The 24093-nt window shown below is 44.7% G+C and overlaps 1 protein-coding gene across 2 annotated transcripts in view; it reads right to left on the bottom strand.

Annotated features, from left to right (window-relative positions):
• The window catches only part of CERS3 (ceramide synthase 3), a 103759-nt gene that overhangs the window by 4032 nt on the left and 75634 nt on the right, over nucleotides 1-24093 (bottom strand). For both annotated transcript variants that reach the window (XM_088789325.1, XM_074317748.2), the window contains exon 10: nucleotides 22009-22162. In XM_088789325.1, coding sequence (XP_088645451.1) covers nucleotides 22009-22162 — 154 coding nt within the window. The remainder of the gene's footprint in view (nucleotides 1-22008; nucleotides 22163-24093) is intronic.

The following is a 24093-nucleotide window of genomic DNA, read 5'->3' as shown; positions in this document are numbered from 1 at the left end:
GAGACATACAGATTGGAAGGAAAGTGTCCCGGTTTGCCGATGACATAATTTAGGTAGAAAATCCCAAAGAATCTATCAAAAACTCTTAGAATGAATACATACGTTTATCACTAAAGCTGCAAGATACAAGGTCAACACACAAAATCACACACACACACACACACACACACACACACACACACACACACACACACTTGATTTCTAAACACTAATGGAGTAGGCTGAAAAATGTCATCAAAGATATTAGTCCTAATTCCTGAAACCTGCGAATGTTACCTTATCTGGTAAAGTTTTCACAGATGTGATTAAGTTACCTATTTGGGGATGAGACGATGATCCTGGATTATCCAGGTGAACCCTCCCTGCCCTCACAAGTGTCTTTATAAGAGAGGCAGAGGATGATTTGGCACAAAGCAGAAATATGAAGACAAAGGTAGAGAGGAGTGATGAAGCCACAGGCCAAGGAATGCTGGCATCACAGGAAGTCGGGAGAGGCAAAGAACAGACTCTCCTCTAGAGCCTCTGGAGGGAACACGGCCCTGTCACATTGTGATTTCAGCTCAGAATTGATTATAGACTTCTGGCCTCCAGAACTGTGAGAGAATCAATTTCTATTGTTTTAAGCCACCAAATCTGTGTTAATTTGTGATAGCAGCCATAGGAAACAAACACAAATAGCAATGTCCAACTAAAAACTGAAATTTAAAAATTAGTAACATTTGCAATGGTTTCAAAAAAAATAAAACACTTATAAAATAATTTTTGAAATACTTAATTATAAAATAAATCTAACAAAGCATGTATAGGACCTGTATGTAAAACCTTCAAAACTCTGATGAAAGAAATCAAAGATCTAAATAATTGGAGAGACATACTATGTTCATGGGTAGGAAAATTCAACATAGTAAAAATGTTAGTTATCCCCAAATTGGTCTACAGATTCCATACAATAGCAACTGAACTCTCATCCAGATTTCTTATACACACAATCTGATTTGAAAATGTATATGGAGAGGCAAAGGAGCTAGAATATTTTGCTAAAGCAAATCTGAAAAAGAAGAATAAATCAGAGGACTCAAACTACCCAATTTTAACACTTACTCTAAAGTTATAGTAATCAAGACCGGATGGTATTAGCAAAGAGGTAAACACATAGATCAATGGAACAGAATAGAGAATCTAGAAATAGACTCAACAAATACGTCCAGTTGAGTTTTGACGAAGCTGTAAAAGCAATTCAGTGGAGAAAGGATAGTCTTTACAACAAATGGTTGGAACAACTGGAAATCCACAGGCAAAAAAATTAAACTTTGACTTAAATGTCATATCTTATACAATAGTCAACTCAAAATAGATCACAGATCGAAATATAAAATGTAAAACTATAAGACTTTTAGAAGACAGCCCATGATGAAAAGCATATTCTATTAAAAACAAACAAACCCATAAACTTAACTTCATCAAAATTAAAAATGTTTGCTCTGTGAAAGATACTATGCAGAGAATAAAAAGATAAGCTGCAAACTAGGAGATAATATTTGCAAATCTCCTATATGACCTGTACGCATAATAAAGAATTCTCAAAACTCAACAATAAGAAAAAAACAAACCAATTAAAAAATGGGGAAAACATATGAAAATAGACACTTCTTCAAGGAGCATACAGGAGGTCAAACCAGCAAATTAAAACCATGATGAGGTGCCACTACAACACCATTAGAAAAAGCTAAAAATAAAAATACTGACGATACCATGTGCTCACAGGGATGGAGAATGACTGGAAGGAATGCTTATACTTTGCTGATGGAAATACAAAAAAGGTACACTTTGGAAAAGCGTTTGACAGTTACTTATGAAGTTAAACATACGTTTAGAGTATGTCTCAGCAATCTTACCCATGGGTACCCTAGAAAAATGAACATTATGTTCAAATACAACCAAATGTTTACAACAGCTCTATCCATAATTGCCAAGAATTGGAAGCGACCCAAATGTACCTCAACCAGTGAATGGATGATAAACTGTGGTCTATCCGTACAATAAAATACTATACACCAATAAAAAGGAACAAACTATTGACATTTATGAGAAGTTGGATGAATCTCAAAGGCATTATGCTGAGTGGAAAAAGTGAATTTCAAAAGGTTACCTCCTATGTGACATGCTCATGTTCTTTACATGACATTCTTGAAAAGATAAAAACTATAGGGACGGAGAACAGATGAGAAGCTTCCAGCAACTGGGGCAAAGGAAGGAGTTACTTGGGGTGATGGAACTGAACTACATCCTGAAGATGGTGGCGACTAGACAAATCTACACCTGTGTTAAAATTCATAAAACTGTACACCAACAGAAAAAAAAACACGTCAATTTTGTTGATGATAAGTTTTAAAATAAAACTTAAAAGGATTTCTTTTTAGAAAGCAAGCACTGTGTTTTTCCCAATAAATATTTGCTAAGTAAAGTCTTGCTCATGTGGGCGTTTTGACTGTCAGAGATTTTTGTTATTGGCAATTAGGATGTTTTCTATTTTCTTTATGCTGGGACTCCTTCAAGGACAGGTCTTCATTAAGGGTTATGTGGTTCTCCTCTCTTCTCCTGGTGTTCTCAAAGGAAATCGGTGAGGAAAACTCCCAGAAGAATAGCACTGCCCTCAGAGGAAGGGAGATGGAATTGCTAGCAGGAACCATTAGACTTCGTTGTGAAAGATAAAAGGTGGTATGAATTATCCAGACACTACCGAGAACTCCAGCTCTGGGCAAGGCCAGTGTTAGACGTGACCCCTCAGCCTCTGAGTCAGCTCACAGACGTCTCTCCTGAACCCAGACTAGCAGAGAAAAAAACATGGATGGTGGAGGCTGTTTCCTCACACATCATTTTTCAAGATGACGTCCGGAACCCGATGAGTTACTTTTTCCTTTTGTGACCTGCGGACTCCAACTGACCACCTCCGGAGATTCTCGGGGTATCTGTAACTGAACACCTCCTCTGTGTACAATCTGCATGCAAACATGGCTTTTGAAAAACACCAACGTCCACACATTCTGCTGGCTTCACCACAGAAATGTAACTTCGTGGGCGCTTCTCCGTCCGCTCTGCTCTTTTCCACAACAACGCAGAAAGGGTCTCAAGATAAACAGGCTCAACTGTCAACACCGAAGCATAAACTTGGCATCTCATCAGTTAAGACGCAACGGAGAATGGCACCGTCTCTGATATGCTGGGAGCCGGGCTCGGAGAGCTCCCCTGCGGACGGGGATTTCAGGAAAGGGCCACACTTGGCTGACCTTTGCTTTCAGGACGATTTTTGTAGGGAGCAAGGGGAAATTTGAATCAGAACAAAGAAACAGATTTCTCCCCAGAAGAGCTGACTAGCATCTATCTGCCCATCTGTCCATTTCTTGCAAAGCAACATTAGCTGAGAAAGAAGCTGGTCCTCGAGGGACCCCACATTGGTCCTCCAACACCATGACTTCTAAGAAGAGGACCTGGACCATATAGAGCCTTCTGGAAACGTATGGCTTCTCCAGGTCACAAATGCTGGGGAGCACTACTGGCTTTTAGTGAGCAGTGGCTGAGGATGCCAGGAGCCCCCCCAATACGCATGACATCCAAATGTGCTGCCGGCTGGCGTGTAGGTGAAACCCTGTTTATAATTATCCAAGCCCAGAGCCCAGTTCCATTTTACATTCAAGCACAGTCATTCTTGCATGGTTTTAATATATTCTCAATTTTCCAGGAATGCAACTATGTACATAAATCACAGGAAGGCTACTCTGTTTTGTTCAGGACGTCACAGTTTCAGAAAACCATGCCACCGATGGCAGCACTACCAGCTGAGCCCCCGTGCATCATGCTGGTGTCACTCTGGGCAGGGCATGCAGCTGCCCCATCTGTGGTCCATCTACATATAGGCAAACACAGCATCTGTCGACTTTAGCATGTCCTTCCTTGAGTGCAGTTATACGCACATGCTACACATGAAACGCATATTGTATCAGAAATGTCTTCCATCTCGTTTCTTCTTTATTGCAGCTGTGGCATTCTATTGCTTTTTGAAATGACGGGTGTAGGTGAGTCGTATTACCTAGGAATTTAATTTCAGGCTAGTGAAGGGGGTGTGGGTCCCACAGGATGGAGAACCACTGCCCTAGATGATGAATCAAGTTCAGAAAGGATTTCCTGGTGGTACGAGTTTCTCTGATGGATGTAAACCTAGTTGCACATGACGCCAGCTTGAATAACGTAAATTGGAAATTGTGTGGTATTCAAATATTAATGAAACCCCACATTATATTCGAGTTTATCGTGTTTACGCCACTGTAACACAACAGTAACAGCAGTGAAACCCTTAAGAGGACTGTTTTTCTCACTGACTGAAAATCCCCTGTGCTCCTCTTACTCACCCCTTCCTCCCCCCGACCCCTGGCAACCACTGAGCTTTCTGCTGTCTCCATAGTTTTGCCTTTTCCAGAATGTCAGATAGTTGGCGTCCTGTAGCATGTAGCCTTTTCAGACTGGCTTGTTGCACTTAGTCATACGCAGTGACGTTTCCTCCATGTCTTTTCATGGCTTGATAGCTCATTTCTTTTTAGGGCTGAAGAGCATTCCATTGTCTGGACGGACCACAGTTTGTGTATCCATCACCTACCGGAGGACGTCTTGGTTGCTTCCAGGTGTTGACAAGTGAAAACTAAAACTGCTCTAAATGTCCGTTCAGTAAACACACATGTGCGGGGCACTGGACTAAGCAGTTTGTCTGAACAGTGACATGTCCTCCTCACAGCAGCCCTACAACACAGGAGCCATTCTCCTTACTTGAAAAGAGAGGGAACAGAGGCACAGAGGGGTTAAGTAACTTCCACAAGGCCACACAGCCATGCGAGGCAGACAGGATGAAAGCTCTGACCTAAGCTGAGACACCCTGACCTGCGGTCAGTGCTGATTCGGAGGGACAGGCCACCCGCCGGCACACACCAGGGCTGTGTGAGGTCAGCGCTGTGTGCAAGAACGCTCGCTCCCCTCTCCTCCTACTGTGCTGAGCACCTAAGGAGCGCTGTCTCATCACACCTTCTCACCCCGTTCAGACCATCAGCACTGACTTTTAAGCATAAAATTTGAAATAACGAAAATCATCCCTAATTAATTATTTTTACTATGTGAGACAAACACCGACATGTTTTATTCTATTCTATTTCACTTAAAAAATGATGGTCAAGATTCATACCACGGATTTGGTGGCCAATTAATAATTGCAACCCACAGTTTGAAAAAACACTGGCTAAGGGATGCTAGAGAAAAAAAAATGAGGCTTTTCCAGTCTGCTGAAATCAGAAAAGCTTTAAGATATAAATCACAATCCATATTCTGCAAAGCACCTTTTCACAACTGCAAATCTTTCCCATTAATTGCAACAAAAACAAAGTCAAGCTTGCTCTAGGGGACAAGGAATCCACATACTTGCTAAAGGGCAAGCCACAGTTGTTTTCTGGAACTCTACCTGTCGGCTTTGACAGAACGCCAGGTCTGTGCTTGTACGAGCAGCAGGGAGCCCCTCTCTTGGAATCAGCCAGCTTCTTTTCTTGTATGGCCCTTTCCTTTTACTGTTCTCTGCACACCAGCCCCCCTTCCACCCCCACTTCTTAGTTGTCACTGCGCTGGTACAATTGTCTCGCGCAAACTGTTGGCCCTGAACCCTCCCACAAATCATTAAAGGCCTAAGAAAATCCATGCACAGAAAAGGATCCAAAACCTTCTTGGAAGAGTAAAGGGTAGATGTGGGCTTCAGCAGCCAGAGGGCTGGCTATCGGTGCCTGTTCACAGCTCCCACAGTAGCCAAAGCACCTTGTGGCGTGTGTGCTCACCGTTACGTGCCGGACCAGGCTCCCCCGCGGTGAAGGTTTAGCCATTACTGTCAGCATATTACCGTTCGGATCACTTGAGATACCTGTCTTTCTAGAATTAGCTAAGCTATCTAGTATTCAACTGAACTTTTCCCAGAAATGACCTGGGTCCTCTAGAATACCTTTTAAACAATATTATTCATTCCACAATTGGAAGTGGATGAATAATTTTTGCAAGGCCTTTTAAGAGTTCCCCTCTCCTTTTAAACCTGCCAGCAACTCCCTTTGATTACACAAAATGACGGCGAAGAGAATGAGGAACAAGTTATTTGCACAGGAGGGGCCTTAATAATAGACGGCCCCGTGTTGGCAAACGCATCGGCTTGGCACGTCAGGGGCAGAGAACACAGAGAACACGTGTGTTCAGAGGATGGGGCTGGTGGATCTCACAGCAAGCAGTCTGAGAACATCCCATACCTTAGGAGAAGGAGAAAACCCTGAAACTGGGACCAAAACGACCTTCCCGGGATTAAAGTCAGGCTGAAGACAAACCCCCGGAAGCGCGTGTTCTGGGAGCAGAGCTAACCGAATCATGTTCAAAGATCCATTCATCCGAGCCCTGGGGTGTCCCTAAAGCAACTTCCAACTCCTCCTGTTTACCCTTTTTATTCGGGGGGGAGGGGGAGAGGGCGCCCGTGAAAAATGCTTGAACCTGTAATAGCGTTCAGGAATTAGCTTTGGCTAGTGTCACGCCTCTCTGACACACAATACCAGGATACCAGGACCACGACCACAGCTGACTCCCACAGTCCTGAACGCAAGTCAGAGCAGCCCTGAAAGTCCCGTGAGTCCTGTGGGGTTTGGAGCCATGGTGGTTAAAACAGGCCCTAAGATCGGCTTATGCATGGTTCCCAGTTTTTGTGACCGGGCTGTGTACTCAGAATGCCTCCTCTTGAATTTTAGAGTCAGACTAAAAAATGGCTTTTAAACTGTGCCAGCTCACCAGTGTCAAACAGGATATGTTCTGTTTTCCACTAGTGGTTTTTTCTTTTTTTTTTTTTTCATTACACTTGCTGCTATCAATGTATCTATTTTCCTTAAGAAATGATCTCATTTTGCAAAGGCTTACATGCTTTTTAAAATGAGCTTCTAACAGAAAGAGTAAGTTTTAGAGCCAGATGGATTCTAGAGAGTGTCTGGTCAGACAGATCTCATTTTCCAGGTGAGATCAAAGGTACAGGACTCGATCCCACATGGTTGAGTGACACAGCTTAGTGGCAGCAGAGCTCAGACGACACTACGTGGTGCTGGATAAAAATGCATGGGTTTCTTTCATAGTCTCATAAATTAGAAATGCATAGACTCAGAAGCAGAAATGATTTGACTTCAGAAATGTAATTTGCTTCCGGTATTTGAACCATTAAAATGAGCATATTTTCTAACTTGCCACATTTTGCGACCTTTACAAACAGCTTTAGATTCTACACTCTGAGCATTCCACAACTCTCACTGAGTGAAGATATGCAAATCATTTTGGGAAAAAACAAAACAAAACACTAGGTAGACAACACTTAGGAAATAACCGGGGCGAGATAAAGGTTCGATAAGCCCAGAAAATGTGTGTTAAAATTCAAATGTTAAAGTTTGTTTCAAATAGCATCCAACAAAGAACTCAAATGCACCATTAAGAAGGAAAAAAAATCTTAATGAGACAGAAAAGCGTGAAGGGTATGAGCAGACATTTCTCAGAAAAGGCACAGTTGTATTATTGACTAATAAACTACCCAAGAGCTCAGTCTGAGTCACCAGAAGAATGAAAATTAAAATGAGATAAAGTCTCATGTTCACCAAACTTGAACATATTGAAAAGTCTGATAATACCAAAAGTTGGTGAGGATGTGGGGAAGAAAACTCTCAGACATATGATGTGAAAAATTGTTTGGCAGCAGCTAATAAATTTGACTCAGCAAGTCCACTTATAAGGAAACTGTCATACGTGTCCCCAAGGAGACATACAGGAGATAAATGAACTCAAATACAGTTACACATACCAATACGAACAATGCTATAATGAGGGAAGAAAACAAGCCGCACAGTTATATATACTAGGTCACACCATTTACGCAAAGTTTAAAAACAAGAAAACTATAATATTTAAGGCTATGCCTGAACATAATACTCACATAAAAATATGGCGGCTTCCTCTGCAGATGGAGAGAGGAAGAGAGGAGAATAGGATGGGGCAGAACATACCAGAATCTTTCTCCTCCCGTTTCTCTTAGGTGATTTCATCTGGCACACAGCAGGCACTCTGTATATACTTGATGAGCGAGTGAATGAACGAATCCAGTTCCACAGCCTTAGTGCCATCTAAATGCAGGGGACTCCCAAACTTATACCCCACGTGGACCTCTTTTTCAGGCTTCAAACTCAAGTGGTCATAGCCAGACGATGTCCTCTCAGCTGCCTAACGTAACAGTCTTATGAAATGCTAGTCTCCTCCTTGCACCACCCTTCCTCTGGTCGGCCACGTTTCTGTAGACAGCGCTGCCACTCACTGAGTTGGTCGGGGTCATCCTCGTCCCGCCCTGTCTGGGGGACCGTGTTTGCCAGCCTATAGCACTCAGAGGGGTTCTCTGAAACAGACCCCTGCTCTTCTGTTCAGCGATTCACGTTGCATCAAATCTCCGCAGCCAGTACCCATGTCCGAGCCGGCTTGGACCTGCGTGGGCAGGTCTCCTTCTGTGACCTCCGGGCCCTTCAGCACAACAGCTGGCGTGCTGTGCGACACAGGCTGCCCTCTGCGAGCGGCCTCACAGGTTTGGGTCCCCAAAGACCCCTGCTGGCCTACAGCCCTCCACTGCAGGGCCCGTAACGGACACTTCCGGTAGTTGCCATGGGACAGAGCGCTTCCTCTGCTCAGAGGAGCCAGATCAGAGCTGTGGGCACGATTTCCGAATAAGGAAAATTCACCACGTATCTCACCTGCCCTTGTCTAGGGACAGACAAAAGATAATTTGTTTTTAGGCAACTCCAACCCACCGGCCCACCCTCATACGGAAATACATGACATTATCACCTACTGGCGGTAGCCAAGTGACTCTAGTATAGTGGGGCTATTCTACCACAGACTTTCCCAACCGATGTGCCAGGAAGGGTTAAAAGACATGCTGCAATCCTGATCCCCTCAGCCTTGGGCAGGTACCGGAGCCCTAACCTCCTGCTTTGGGGACTATGTCCGCTCACCTTCCTATGTGGCACAAACACTGGTTTCCAGGGCGCCCTGAGGTGACAAAGGCTGGGAAGCACTGGCCTAGACTAACTACAGCGCTGAACGGCATGTGTCAGTAAGCAGCAGCCTCGGGAGACTTCCTCATTAGTGCGATGGCTTCAACTGGAGATGATAAGCTATGTGGCTCAAACTTGGATTCTGTGATTCGCGGGAGAGGGAGGTGTGTGTGCAGGGCAGGAGGTGACAGTCAGCCACCTGCAGGAAATGAAAAGTTCTGCTGCTGAGACCCAGCACTCACTGAGGGCAGGAGGCGGAACACGATGAAAGCGGAAGCTTACTAACTGAGATGGAATGAATGAAGAACGACGGTGTGGCATGGCGACACCCATCCCGTGTGGCCTCCCCAGCCAAACTGTACGGAACCAGAAGGAACTGAGAACCACCGTGCTTGAAAAGTTACCATTTCCTCAGTCACAACTGAACACTTACCTACCACCTCAACCGATCAGAACTTTCCAAATGCAGTTGCCTTATGTCAAAAAGAAATGGCTAGTAACCATTTGTGATGGTCACGTGAGTAATCGTCAACGGGCAACATTTACATCTGAAGAAATGCTAACCAGCTCGTTCTGTAGAGCGTGGCTTCTCAAGTATCAGTGTGTTTGGCGGTTCCTGCCATAAACTAACTTCTCTCTGTATAGGATGACACTGGCCAGTGGGAGGGAAAGCAAGAATAATTTGGGGAGGATGCCAACCACAAAGTGGAAGCCACCAGAAGAGAAAGGACCTCACCCATTCTTTCCAGGATCTCTGCCCGGGCACTCTGGACACCGTGGGCCACATCATTCTTTGTGTGGGGACCGTTCTGCCCCTTGCAGGTGGCTTAGCAGTCAGTACGCTCGGTCTCTGTCACAACTAGATACCAGTGGTGACAACCAAAAGCGTCTCCAGAGATTGCTAAATGCCCCGGGGTGGCAAAATCGATTACCCCAGTGAGAACCACTGATTCAAAAAGTACGTCTTGAGCACCTGTGTTTTGTGCAAGGGCTTCAGAGATATAATGGTCTCTGTGTTCAAGTAACTTACAAACCCTAAGGGATCAAACACAACAATAAACATATAATTCCGCATTTGTCAGTATTATGCAGTACAGAATATCATGACATGTAAGTTGGGGATCTCACTTCGATGGAGAGATGCTAAGGAAAGAGACCTCAGCTTGTCACCAGAAGGTTAAGGGGAAGACTGGGGTAAGAACATTTCAAAAAAGAAGAAACAGCATGTGCAAAGGCCTTGAGATGGGAAGTACCTCGGCAAGCACGCTTAGGGATCAGAAGGCCAGAGCAGCTAAAGCATCGTAAGAAATACGGAGCGCGTCCGAAGACGAGGTCAGCAGCTAAGCACGGACCAGATTACGGATTTCATAGTCATGGTCAGAAGTTGAAATTTACTGAAGTTCTAAGTCCAACTGGAAACCAGTGTGCAGCACTATCCAAGGTGTTGGGAACATATCAGTGGCCAAAGCAGACACGCTGTCTGTCCTCAGAGAACTTCTGGACGAATGGGGAGCTGGCTCATGTACAGCAGCGTACCCTGCGCCATGTGGCTGTAACTGCAGGGGGTCCACGTTGGTTATGGTGGAGCATGCAGGAGGCAGTGGGTCATAGCCCCGGACGGAAGTGCCCGTATCTTGGTTTGAAATGGCAGCATTCAAGAGGTAGGGGGGATTCCATAAAAAAGAACAGTGCCCAAGAGGCTGAAAGGGACTTTTAAACTCATCTAGTTTCGATTTGGTACTGATATGCCCTTTTTAACAGGCCAAGCAAAAGAGGTGCACCAACGTCCCCACACCTCTTCAGTAATAATTACAGTAATTGTCCAGGAGTCTGTAGATGTCCTTCCAGTGTTGGGTCAATTTGCAAACATTTAAAACTAGTTAACCCCTCTTCAAGCAAAACAGTCCCATTTCCTTCAGTTGCTCTTCACATGCCACAACATCAAAGCCCCTCACCATCCAGTGTCTCTCACAGAACACATTCCCATTTGTAATGTCGCCTCACGTTGTACTGTGTGTGTCACACAACCAGCTTCACTCTATTAATACACGACTGACCACTTTCATCTCCACCAAAAACCAAACAACAACAACAAAAGTGAGGACAATGAATTTAAAGTCAAACCACCCTGATGGCTACGCGTTGGCTTTACTTTTCATGTCATTTTTTTAAGATTTCAGAATACACATGCCATTATCAATTAACCATGATTTGCCGATTAGTGAAGGTAAATATCTGGCCCTGGTCTGTATTGCTCAAAAAGTACTGCAAGGATTACCAAACGAAATAAACTCTGACAACGAGAGCAAAGCAACTCCCACAGACCTCTGCGAATAACAGCTGCACACGTGGCCTCACTAATATGGTGGAGTTGTGTTTTTTAGATGCCTGTGCTTGGAAATCTGTGCTTCTACAGTCATGTCAAAAGCCCAGCAGGTCACCAATGACTCATAATGTCCCATGCTTTTTGAGTGGCTCCACATCTAAACCCAGAGCTGGCAATGAAACAAAGAGCCTTCTAATAAGCATTGTGTGCTGTTTTGAGGGCAAACTTTTAGCTTTAACTGTGTGAAGAAAAAAAAATAAATAAAAGAATGCATTCAAAGAGTTCAATTTTCTGAACTACTATCAAAATATGTTCCTTTTTATTACATTAGTTCTTGTTATTCAAGTTGACAAGGTCACAGAAAAATACAATTGAGTCTTTCCTCTTCCTTTTTTTGTTTTCTCTCCTCAAACAAGTTGCATTGAATCTAAATTGGATTCTAAGAAACCTGGCTATAGTACATGGAAATTTCCTGTTAGTTATCTGGAATATGAATTTTCTAGACCAGTTATTCTCAAACTTTCATGTGTATGTGAGTCAGTGAGGGTTCCTGATAAAATACAGGCTCTCAATTCAGAGGTCTCTCGTGGGACCTGAGACACTGCGATTTCTGAGCAGTGACGGCTGGCTGACAGCGGCCCCACTGCCGTTAGTAGGCTGTTGGTTGGGCCACAGGCCATCTCTAGATTGCTGCTGTCTGTAAAAAGAAGTTGTTGAAGCAGAGGGTCGCCTCAGGGTCTTTCAAGTTTTAAAATTCTATGATTTCAAACAATTTTGATTTCCTTAGTCTCTCTCTGTCATGGGTCTTTTTAGTCCAGAAAGGCAGTATAAAATTACCAGCATGTCTCACTTTTACTGTAAGAGACAGTTGTTTAAAAATAATTGCTAGATCATCTTGTAAAATGAGTCATGTCTTTAATTCTCCAGTGCAATGTACTATTGAAAAAAATCTGTTTTTCTTACAAAGGACAGATCTCCAAGCGCTTGTTTCCACAGTCTGAGTTTTCATTTGTAAGGATTTTTTTTTTTTTTTTAGCACAGACCATCTCTGTAGCATGAAAGTCTACTGCTCTTGTTAAAATCTGCTGCAAGATGGGAGGACTTGTTGAGGTCACTGCAACCAGCTCTACAAATGTGGGGAAGACAGCAGCCATCTCTGCTCTTTAGAAAGCAGACCCAGTAAACAGAGGGATCTCCATGGACACTTGGCCAGTGGGAGAGAGGACATACACAGCTGGTTTTCTGCACTTAATCTAGCGCCTCTCGACCCGAGAGGGTGATTAGAATCACGTACATTGGAGGAAGAAGAATGTCAAAATTCCAATGTCTGGGTTCTGACCCCACAGATTCTGATTAATCTGTCTGAGGAAGGCCCTGGCCTGTGAGGATTTTTCCCTTAAGCCTCCACAGGTCATTTGTAGTCCATTGTAGTTACCATAGCGAGTATGTGACAAGTTGATCCGAAATAAACAGTGGGAATCCTGGGGGAATCTCCTGGCTGTGAGCTGTGCCTCTTATTCTGCATTAGCTTTAAATATGATTACAATCACCCCCTGATTAAAAAAAATTACATACATATAGTATATTATTATTGCATATAGTATATTATTATTGTTAAAATTATTGTTTTGCCTGATATATATATATATATATATATATATATATATATATATATATACAAAAGTCACTATTTTATGTACAAAATAATGACTTTTTCATGAGCTGGTGTATATAGAATACTCCCAAATTCCTCTAATAGACCTTTTAGACAAAAGGTCCTTGGAAATGTTTAAGCACCAGTTGGATGCTTCCCCATTCTTACACAAAAGGCTCAAGCAATAAGCCGATCATGCAAAATGAAGCTTAACAAGAAGAAATGTAACTTCCGACAAAAATTGCCACCATCACCAGACAATCCCCAAATGGAGGAAATGTGCCTTTGCCCACGTGAAAAAGACTCCGAGGTTTCAATCAGTTTCAAGGTCAATAGGAATGAATAACATCAGGGGACCACCAGCAACTCAATACAAAAGTTGGCTATCGATGGAGGCAGAGTTTTCACAGAAAGAGACGAGATCTGCCTGACTTTGGAGTCAGACCAGATCTAGAAAGCGGTGCTCATTTAAAGGAGAATCTGGATTAGACGAAACCAGAGAGTGACCAGGTAGGTGAAAAGACTCCACAGCGTACCTTAGGAGGTACGGTGAAAGCACAGAAAGGTTTGGTCTGCAGAAACAGAAGCATGCGTGGTGGCGGGCCACGGTGCTTGGTATCGAAGGGGCTGCCGTGTGGTTCTGTGCTGCTCGGTGCAGCTCTCCGCAACTGAGACATCGCCAGGACAGCTTGTGGGTTACGCAGTAAGAAGCCTGTTATTAAAACCACTAAAGCACCTAAGTTTGCAAATGATTTATTTGAGGACATCTGGCACCGAAGAACAACAGTAGCCTGGTTCCAAGTTTCCTCTTTGCGCTCTGAAAACAACTACAGAATCAACATGGACACATGCCTTTAATTGTCCTGGGAGACAGGGAACACTGTTCAAATTATCTATACGAAGAGGATATATATATATATATATATGTACAAATTCCAATGAGCTTCCACAGCAGCTCTAGCTTGTGGCTGGGAAAGTGCGGAACGGGAGGTTGGAAGGTGATGCAGGCCTCGGAAGGAGCACAGACAAACCCACCCCCAGGATGAGAAAGGGGAAGCAGAAATGCCCAGGCTGGGACCTGGCAGGTCACGTCCTTACTAAAGAGAAGGGGCCCCCAGTGTGAGAGATGGGACTGGTCAGCCTCGGGAACTGACTTATGGGAGGGATCAGGTTTATAGAGAAGCAGCGGTGCCTGGATATGAGCACTGAGGGGAAAGAAAGAAATGAGAGACGAAAAGTAAGGATTCTGCAGAAATCAGACAGTGGGTTGGCTTAAAGAGAGAGACAGAGACAGAGAGAGAGAGAAGCAATCCCTAGTGTAGCAGCGTCCTCCCACGCTTACAAATGGGAGAAGAAAGGGTAGTGGCTATAGCCTGCCTGTTACCACTGAGCTCAACACCGGGCACCCGACGGGAGCAGATCACACAGGAGAATGCAGAGGGTGAAAAATGAGCAATGACTTCTCCAAGGCCTCACTTCTGAAGTGTTTGGGAGCCCAGGCCCTCTGACTCCGGTGTCTCCCGATGGAGGGCATGTGCAGTTCTTCGTGGGGATGGGCATTAGGTCGGGCAGGGCAGGCAGAGATGGGGGCCACGTGCACAGGGGCGCTCGGCCCAGAGGCCCATTCAGGACCGCAGCTCTAACCCCCAGCAGTGGGAGGTGCACAGCTGTGTCCCCCTCCGGTGTTACCCTCGCCCAGAGCTATGCCTCCTCGCCAGAGGGCAGACACATCAGGTGACAGGTTAACGTCCGGATGTGGGACACCTTAACTGGGACATCTCTGAAGGGCCACCGGGCTCCAGAGCTCTGTGTAGGGGAGGCTGAGGCCCTTGCTGCAAATGCCTCCCAGTCCAGCTTCTCCCTCTGCCCAGTCCAGCTCACTCCACTCCCTCACAGGTGCGGAACCCCAGAGCACCCCCGAAATCCTCCTGCGTAGGAGTGCATGCAGCTGCACGCGTTTGCGTTCACACACACACACACACACACACACACACACACACACTCTCGCAATGGGCATGGGGAAGAAACAGCAGCTACAGAACGCAGGCAAAGTGTGCTTCCATGCCCCTCCACACCTTCGCTGAGTTTTACGCTCCCACCATCACTCTTCTTCTGGACAGCCAGGGGTCCTCCCAGAGCCTGGTCTTTCTGCATATTCTTCATGCCATCTTGTATATAAGTGGGTAGAGGAGATTTTGGGGGGTGCAGGTAGGTTTGGAGGCTTCTACCGGATTGTGATGTAAGTTGTCACCCATGGCAGCTACTCCGTAGGACCAACTCTGCCCTTCACCCGTGACCCCACGTGTCATGGCCACCGTACAGTGAGCGCTCCAGAGATGGGGTCAGTGGTCCCAACCCAGCCAAAGGAGCGAGAGCAGCCAATCCCATTCTCCCTTGAAAGACATGGCCGAGGGTTCCAGGTTCACACTGGAAAGATTACAGAAGCATCCACGCAGGGCCAAGTTCCTCGGAGCAATGTTGAGGCCCAGGCCTGGCTGGCACGGCAGGTGGTAGGCAGGCTGAGGACCGTGCACGTGCCCACCGCTGCCCTCTTCAGGATTTCCCGAGTCCCTCACTTGTGGCAGGGAGACGCCATTTGTAGAAATGAGTCCAGAGAGTGGAGAGCCCCGAGAGCCACAGATGGCACACCTGTTATTCCCAGCACAGAACACAGGTAAAGCCATATGCACCGTAACTCACTCAGGCACTCAGCCCACATGATAAACCAAGATGAAAATGGTTTAAAAACTAATTTATTTTACCCATATCTACAAACTGATGAGTTTTCGGAAGAAGGTTTCTTCCTGTGTCACAGAAAGCTCTCTTGTGAGACTTATGCAGTGGGCGTGGGGAGGTGGCCACTGAGACAAGAGCGGCCCCGGAAAACCGTGGGCGATTAACAGGGACGGGGCTGAGCAGGGCACACTCTCCCCCGAAACTTGCTTTTACCAATCTCTCTGTCTCTGGCCAAGAGCTCATTAATAAAACTTTCACATCCTGGTGTGAATGTGTAGATATGTTAACAAAAGTCATGATTCGCGTGTGTCCCCTCATCTAGGCCGACACAGAAACAGGAACTCAGGTTCCATGGAGGACATCTGTGTGTCTACCTGTGTTCATGTGTGTGTGTGTCTGTTTCTCCACTAAGAAAATCTGTTCCTTTCAGGAACATACGGAAATCCATTCCACTGTTGTGAAATAATGTCCGAGCTCCTTTTGTCTCTTTTCACTTGGCTCTTCCCCCATCTCTCACCCTCTTTTTCAACTTGAGCAAGATCTGATCAGCGGCTCGGGGGACACCAGGGACAGAGGAAAGAAAGGCGGGATTTCAATGATCATTGCTGTCCTCAAAAATGCTGTCACCGGAGAGCTCGCATTTGAACATGACCCTTCACTTTACAAAGACGTCACTTGACTTCCTGTCAATCAAATGACCTGACTAGTCCAGTGGCTCCAAAGAACCAGTATCTTAAAAACCACTGGTAGAAAATATGTAAGACAAGACAGTTAGGACTATGCACAAAGGGAGCTAATGTGTGATAAAGTATGGAAAACCATTCGTGTCATTACATACTTCACGGGCAACTGCGAGGAAGTGAGAGCCGCCATTTTTAAACAGACAGCTCGCAGCTGAAACCTCCTCCAGGCACAGCCCGCACTCAGCTGCTGGCATCCAGCTGCTTTCCATGCCTAGTTCCAAAGGAACAGGGGGAAGATTGAAGAAAACTGAACTACAATCTTGTTTTATGCATTAAAAAATCCTAATATGACCTTTCTCCATCAGAGGTCAGTCTGCCTGGAATTAAGAGCCATGCTGTGGCGTCAGCAGCAGAAAGAGTCTGGATGTGTGCAATCACAACTATCCTAACAGAAAGAAGTAACATTTTAGAAAAAAATTAGGAGGATTTCTAATAGCTTGGGAAGTGATACTGAACATCCCAGCTTAAGAAAATGTCCATGTAATGTTATCGTGGTGAAGAAAAAAGATATTTACTGACAAGTTCCCTGTGTGGGTTCCCATATTGATTTGCACAGCCTTGCACGGCCCCTTTCTCCCTCTGAGCCTCCATTTCCCCATTTGGCAGGTGAACCCCTCCTTCCACTTCCATCTCAGATGGTGACTGTGAGGTGGGTCTTCCCCGGAGCCGTCCTCTCGGGGCCGTGCTGGTACCTGCGAGTCCATTGCTGAGGCCTCCCAACCAAGGGCAAAACAACAGGAAGTCGGGTGGGGCAGGGAGTGGGAAGAGGCCAGTGTACTCGTGGGCCTGCCTCTCACACATGATACATTTTCTTCCTATTATTACCTTCGAGCTCCGCAGATGGTTGCCTATTCTACTAGTTCTTAAACGACGCTACCCTCTCAGGTTTAGAAAAGCCCAGGTTTATGATTGCTTTAAGCCCAAAAATCCCCCAAGGAGGATACCCTTACTAAGGTTTTCTACGGAGAGCTAGAATTCATTCATTGATTCTTTGCAAGGTAATGCTAAAGATAACTGAGCAAAGTCAACAATAAGATTGTGACGTTTGTGAGGACCAAGCATAAGCCACACTAAGTAAGTACGCGGAGAACCACACACGCGAGGGTCACTCATGTTTTGAGGACATATGTTCACAACACAGAACCACTGGGGAGGCAGGAGGGCACGGCCTCAGCAACTTGGCCTCCACAGTCTCGGCTCCACGGGCACGACTTCCCACTCCTCTGTGACCTTGGGTCATCACGTAACTGCTTCACTCACCTTCACTCGCTTCCTCTATAAATGGGGACCACACTGTTATGTGGGAGGGACAGACAAACTGCTATCCAGTGGGGAGGCCTTGAGGAGAGACAGCCTCGTCTCCTGACAGACACTCAGTGGGCTCTTCCGGTTCTGAAATGCTCTAGGGTTCTCTATTTTGTGGTTGACCTAAATGTCTAGCGGGGAAGCATATTCAAATTGGAAAGCCTTTCAGCCAAGCAACTTTGCAGTTCCTGCTGTCATCATGACAAGTTTACAAATCCCACTGTCGTTTCTTGAGTAGATTTGTTAAGCTAGATAATCTATACAAATGTTCAGAAATCTGAAAATATAAACGATAGCATTCTGATAATCCTCTAGTTCAGTCGTCAGTCTTTGTGGTATTTTTATGATATCTTGTTCAGCCAAGGGCAGCTTTTACATCCACTACTGTCTACTAACAAGAGAGACCTGGACGCTTCTTGAATGTTACCAATTGGGTACTTCCTCCCTGACATGCTGATGTCTGAGAGAGAGTGTCAGCAAGGACCGTCCAGAATGTGAGTCATGAAAGTCAACTGGCAGAAGACCGTTTAGGAAACTGTCATTGGAGCCCTTGGCTGCAAGTCAAGGATTCTGACACCAGCTGCAGCGTGATCTAAGTGAAAGGAAGAGAGGGCTTGGCTGAGAGCCAACTGCCAGGCTACTTGGAATTCCCAGGCCCTCTGTGATTTGGCACAGAGAACCCAAGTAAATAGTAATAATGATAATGATAATGGCAGCTTACATTTATTGTGTGCTTACTGTGTGCCAAACAAACATGGATAGAGGGCTTTATCTGACAAGGTAGGTGCTAATATCATCATCCCCATTTTACAAGTGAGAAAACTGAGGCAATGAATGGCTCACACAGGAAATGGGAGAGCTGAGATGTGACTCTCCAGAGAGTCTGTACTCTGAGCTATTACCCTAATTGCTTTACTAGGAAGTTATTTGGGATTAAAAAAATAATTACAAAACATTTTCTCATGCTTTTAAAAAGTCCAAAAATAAGTTAAAGGGTGTGTGTTGCATTTTAATTTACGATCTTGCTTACTCAATTTGTGTCTTCACTATTTTTCACTTCATACAAGTATTTTAAATTAATTTTCTGGTTATTTCGAATAAAGACTCATGAGAGAAGGAGAAGTATTACAACTTAAGAGAGTCAGATTCTGGCCTTGGCTTTGCCATAAAATCACTGTGTGAGTTTGGTGGAGGCCTCAGTTTCCTCATGTTTAGAAGAGGGTTCCTTCCTTTAACTCAAACAGTTCAGCATGTGTAAAGTGTCATTCTGTGAACTTAAGAGACACGGCCTGTGGAGAGCAGATGGCTGGGGCAGGTTGCCAAGGGGCTAGCGCTCCCACCGGGACTTTAATGGCTGCACACTCCAGCCCCTCCCTCCATGTCTTGGCGAGCACCAGTCTAGGATGTCACAGGCGTGCTTGAGTTGGCCGGCACCCAGTATGACATTTAGAGAGAAGAAAAATAAAAGCGTAAGGATGATCACGTTCTCTTAAGGAATATTAAACGAAAGCGTGCTACGCGCCCTCTCATGTTTGCAAAGAGAGAATCACAAGATGAATATATCAGGTCGTCATATGTCATGATGTGATGTGTGGGCTGACAGCTCATCACCAAGTCACCTATTTTACAGGAACTAGTTACGTTTCAGTGCCAAGTCTTGTTCTCAAGCAGCAAGATGCCTGCTAACCATGGCCCATATATGTTAGTGTCCTGAACTTATTGTTATTTTAAGGGATTCGGCAACAGAAGGTCCTCACTCATCAGATGCATGCAACAACCCTATTGTTTAGGAAAAATGAGATGTGACTATTTCAAAAATCACTATTTTTCAGAAGTATAATCACTTTTGTCTTTTTAGTCTACCAAGCAAACTCATGGAGACCATAGAACGATAAATAATTTTTTAACTTCCCATCCAACACCGTGTGGTTTGCTTCCCAAATGATTTATTCATTGGCATATTAAAAATCACTTAGTAAGGGCCTAACAGGAAGAAGAAACTTGAAGGGACAAATTCTCAATCTCTCTTATCCGATTTAAGAGACATTTTTGGAGGCCTACAAACTTCTGCGATTCCATTTATTAAATATCCAAGCATTAGTCACCTTAGTAACAACTGAGGTATGAAATGCTAAACGTATATTAAATAGAGTTGAAACCTGATTTGTTCATTGTGCCTCTAAGATTTTCAACTCCCGCCTCTGTCCCTCTCCGCGCCTGTGAAATGCAACTCTGCCTTGAAATAGCATTCTTTAAAAAGCAGCTTTATGGCTCTGGAGGAATCAGCTGATTTCACAGCCAGTTCTGCCACTGCTATGAACAACACAGTGCACAGGCAGGCCAGCTGAAGTCATGCAAACTGCAACGATTAGGGCTGGAGGGGCCTCCACGGCTGCTGTCAAATTGCAATTGGAAACAGCTTTTGCAAAGGACAGCATGAGAAATCAGGAATTCCTGTCCGCAGCTCCCCAAACCGCTGGGTCCAACCCATGAGAGATCAGACATAGGAAAGTCATGATGAAACCGAACAAGAGCATCTGCCTGGCTCCCTGCTAGGCCTGAAATTATTGTCACTCACCAGTTAATAAGGAAACAATTTCTGCCTAGTGACCAGAGTTCCAGGAAGGCCTGACCCCGAAGTAGGACAGGTTCCGTTCAGGATCTTTCTTTTCTTCCAGCCCTTAGACGTGCAATTGACTAACTGCTCCAATTCTTATCCTTATCACAGGTACTACAACTTTATCAGTCACTTAGAGATAAAATAACTTTTTCAGAGATCAAAGAAAAATGATTTAGAATATTAATAAATTATAACCATTCAATGAAAAATTTTTCTTGGCACTCCAATGGAGAGAGTCCACTCTCAGGAAAACAAGCTCAAGTCGGTAATTTAGTTTCAAAATAACACACAACTTTTAGGATTTGATTTATGATTAATCCAGATGTAGCCCCATTTCCTATACCTCCGTCTAGACCTAGACGCAGAGAGATGGTAGAAGGTCAACTATTACAATGTTCATTTCACTTGTCAACTCTTCAGTGGTCACTGAGACACATTTACTACAGTAGGAAAATGAATTAATCAGAGTTGATAAAAAATGAGCTCATCAGACAAATCACCAGCCATACCCACTACGTACAAGTCACTCATTCTGATGACGATACAATGCTATGGATGGTAATCCCTGAAGGTGAGCCGGCGGTAACTTTGACCTTGAAAGATCCTTAATTACAATTCCCTTAGATGAATGATTTCCAGGCAAAGAAGAAGCTGTGATCTGTTTGTGTGTTTGTTTGTTTTTTTACCTGCCTTAGAGGCTCAAGTCAAATTCCATCTATTCAATGAAACTCTCCCTGAGCCCCTTGAGTCAACTGTCTTTTATCTTTCACAGCAAGTCTCTGGGACCTCTCCTTAGCACAGAACATTCTGGACAACGTAGGTCGTTGGTAATAGGTGAACACTCCCCCGGTAGATGCTAGGTTGTTTCCCCAAAGGCCATGAATGCCTCTTACTCATTTCTGAAACCCTCCTCTCCCCGGTTCTGAAGTTAAAATCCAGAATTGAATTCAAAACAAAACAAACCAAAAAACCCCTTTCATTGTCTAAAATGTATTATCGGTTTGCTGTTATTTAGGGAAGCTGTTTTCAGAGAAAGAGTATAGGCAAATGATGGCCGATTTTTCAGAGGGTAGGAGAAAGCTCAGGGGAGAGCATTCCGTGCAAATCAGACGCTATTCGGCAGAGGAAAGTATAAGGCTCTGAGATGCTACTCAACTATCAATTTAATGCTCATCCCAAACTAGAGCAAATTTACTCGTTAGACCTTAGGACCCTTTACAAGCAGCAAACAAAAATTTTAGATAAACATCTTTAAAGTAACTCGCCCTCTAACAAAAGCAATTTCTTAAAAGCACCTTAGAAACCTGCTTAATGAAAAAAACTAGTGAAGTTTCGGAGAAACTTTTTTATCAATAATGATCAAGTCAAGAAAAGAAACAGGAATTCGGGTCATCTATTAATTAACTAGAATGTTCCACCATTTGGGCCTCACCGCCCCCCCCCCCCCCCCCCCGGCACTGAGGTCTGTTTGGTGAGCCTCAGGCAGCTCTTACCTTTAAGAATATGCATCTCTTGAGCATCTTCAGGATGAAGTAACCCCAGTACAGGTGAAGGACTTGCAGGACTATGAGCTGTAGGTTGAGGAAGATGTAGGAAAAGAAAGGCTCGAGGTACAGCATAGGCACAACCAGCGTGCAATGTAAAATCCTGAAAAACCAAACAGATGACAGTATTTCATCACAGGCCAAGTACTTGGGAATTTGCAGTGAGAAAACACATACTTTTTCTCCCAGGGCATACAACATTTATTCCATGTCTAATGATGTCCAGGAAATTCTCAAGAGAAGACAGTATGATAACATTTGCCTTTTATATCATGATTGGCAAGCCACAAAAAAGCACAGTCTGCCTCCCAGGAGAAAAGTTAAAGCAAATGGAATTTTTATGGCCACAACAGCCTGCATGCCAATTTTCTTTCCTGTACCTCGGTTTCCTCTTTGCAAACAGACGAGCACACACTAACCCTATGTACCTTCCCAGATTTGTAGAACAAATGAGATAATGCTGGTTTACCTGGGGTTATTATTGCCTTATGATACAATCTCATTTATTTGCCATCTGAGGTGAATGGGGAATTCAACCAAAGTAAATTGTCCAGATAAAAGAGGCTCTTCCTCCCCTCCTTTTTTCTGCCTCCCCACTCCGGTTCAAGCCGTTGTTTCTCAGTCTAATTGTGTAGGACACAGCTCCCTGGCCCACGCTGGTATTATGAGCCTTGTGCTCCCCCAGATGAGGCAGTCGGTTGCCAGTCCTCAGGCGGCCACTCACACAGCTCACAGCAGCTCTCGCTGGCTGCCAGCTGCTCAGAATGGCTGCCGTCCACTCACGCTGGCCACCCACCGCTCACGGCAGCACACAGTAGCCCACAGCAGCCCATGGCAGCTCACACCAACCTCTGGCTGCTCACGGCAGCCCCGCTCCAGAGAGAGCCGTTGTTCACAATCTTAGCTGCAGAGGGCGCAGCTCACTGGCCCATGTGGGAATCAAACCAGTGACCTCAGCGTTAGGAGCACCGCGCTCCAACCACCTGAGCCACCGGGCCGGCCCAAAAGAGGCTTTTAAAGAAGCAAATGTTCTATGATTACTTCCTTCCACTTCCACTTTCTAAAGCGAACTGCCTACTTTTAAATTTCACAGACTCCTGGACACAATCTCAACTGCCCATGACGACCCAGGATGTACAGTGCTACCAGACACTATTGTAGCGTGAAGGGTCACCTGTTTCCTTCCCACACTTCATGTACTACTATGATTTTAGAGTTCCTGGAGAGGCGTGTTTGTAAGGATTTTATTCCAATTACAAAAATAATGTATTCATATAAAGTTGGGAAATTAAAAAAAGTTGCCCATCATACTACCAGTTAAACAAAGAACACTGTGATTTTTCTATTATCTTCCAGGTTTTTCCTATACATGTGTATTTTAATGTTATTTTTTTTCAAATTAACATAGAGTAAAATGGACTGATTTTTGGTGTGCAGTTCTATGCATGATAATATAATACATGCATGGATTTGTGACAGTTCCATCACCCCCCTCAAAAATCCTGTCCCTCTACAGTCACTCCCTACCTGAGGCCTGTCACTTGGTGACCTCTGACCTGCTCTCCATCCCGTTAATTGTCTTTTCGAGAAGGCCCTATAAAGGGAATCACAGTGTGTTGGCCTGGAGAGCGTCTTCTATCACTCAGCACAGTGCCGGTGAGACTGACCCACGTTGTTGGGGCATCAATGGCGTGTTCCTTTGTATGAATGAGTGCATGTCATTGCATGGAGATAGCACAGTTTATCTATCCACCTATTGAAGAGCACTTGTGTTGTTTCCAGTTTTTCACAGTTATGAATAAAATTGCGCTAAGTATTCATATTCAGGTTTTCGTGGGGTTTAGGTTTTCTTTTCTCATTACACAGAGGTGGAATTCTTGGGTATCACACTGTAAGTATGCATTTAACTTTAGAAGAAACAGAACCCCTGTTTTCCAGAGTGGCTATGCTGCCTTCTCACCAGCAATGTTTGGGAATGCCAGGCGTTCTGGCCTGCGTCAGCACTTGGGATTGTCCTGGAGAGATTTTTGTCAT

This window comes from Rhinolophus sinicus, chromosome 13 (genome assembly GCF_057876585.1).
Source record: "Rhinolophus sinicus isolate RSI-liver-muscle chromosome 13, RSI-T2T, whole genome shotgun sequence".
NCBI lineage: Eukaryota > Metazoa > Chordata > Mammalia > Chiroptera > Rhinolophidae > Rhinolophus > Rhinolophus sinicus.
This window is presented reverse-complemented; position numbering and strand designations above follow the sequence as displayed.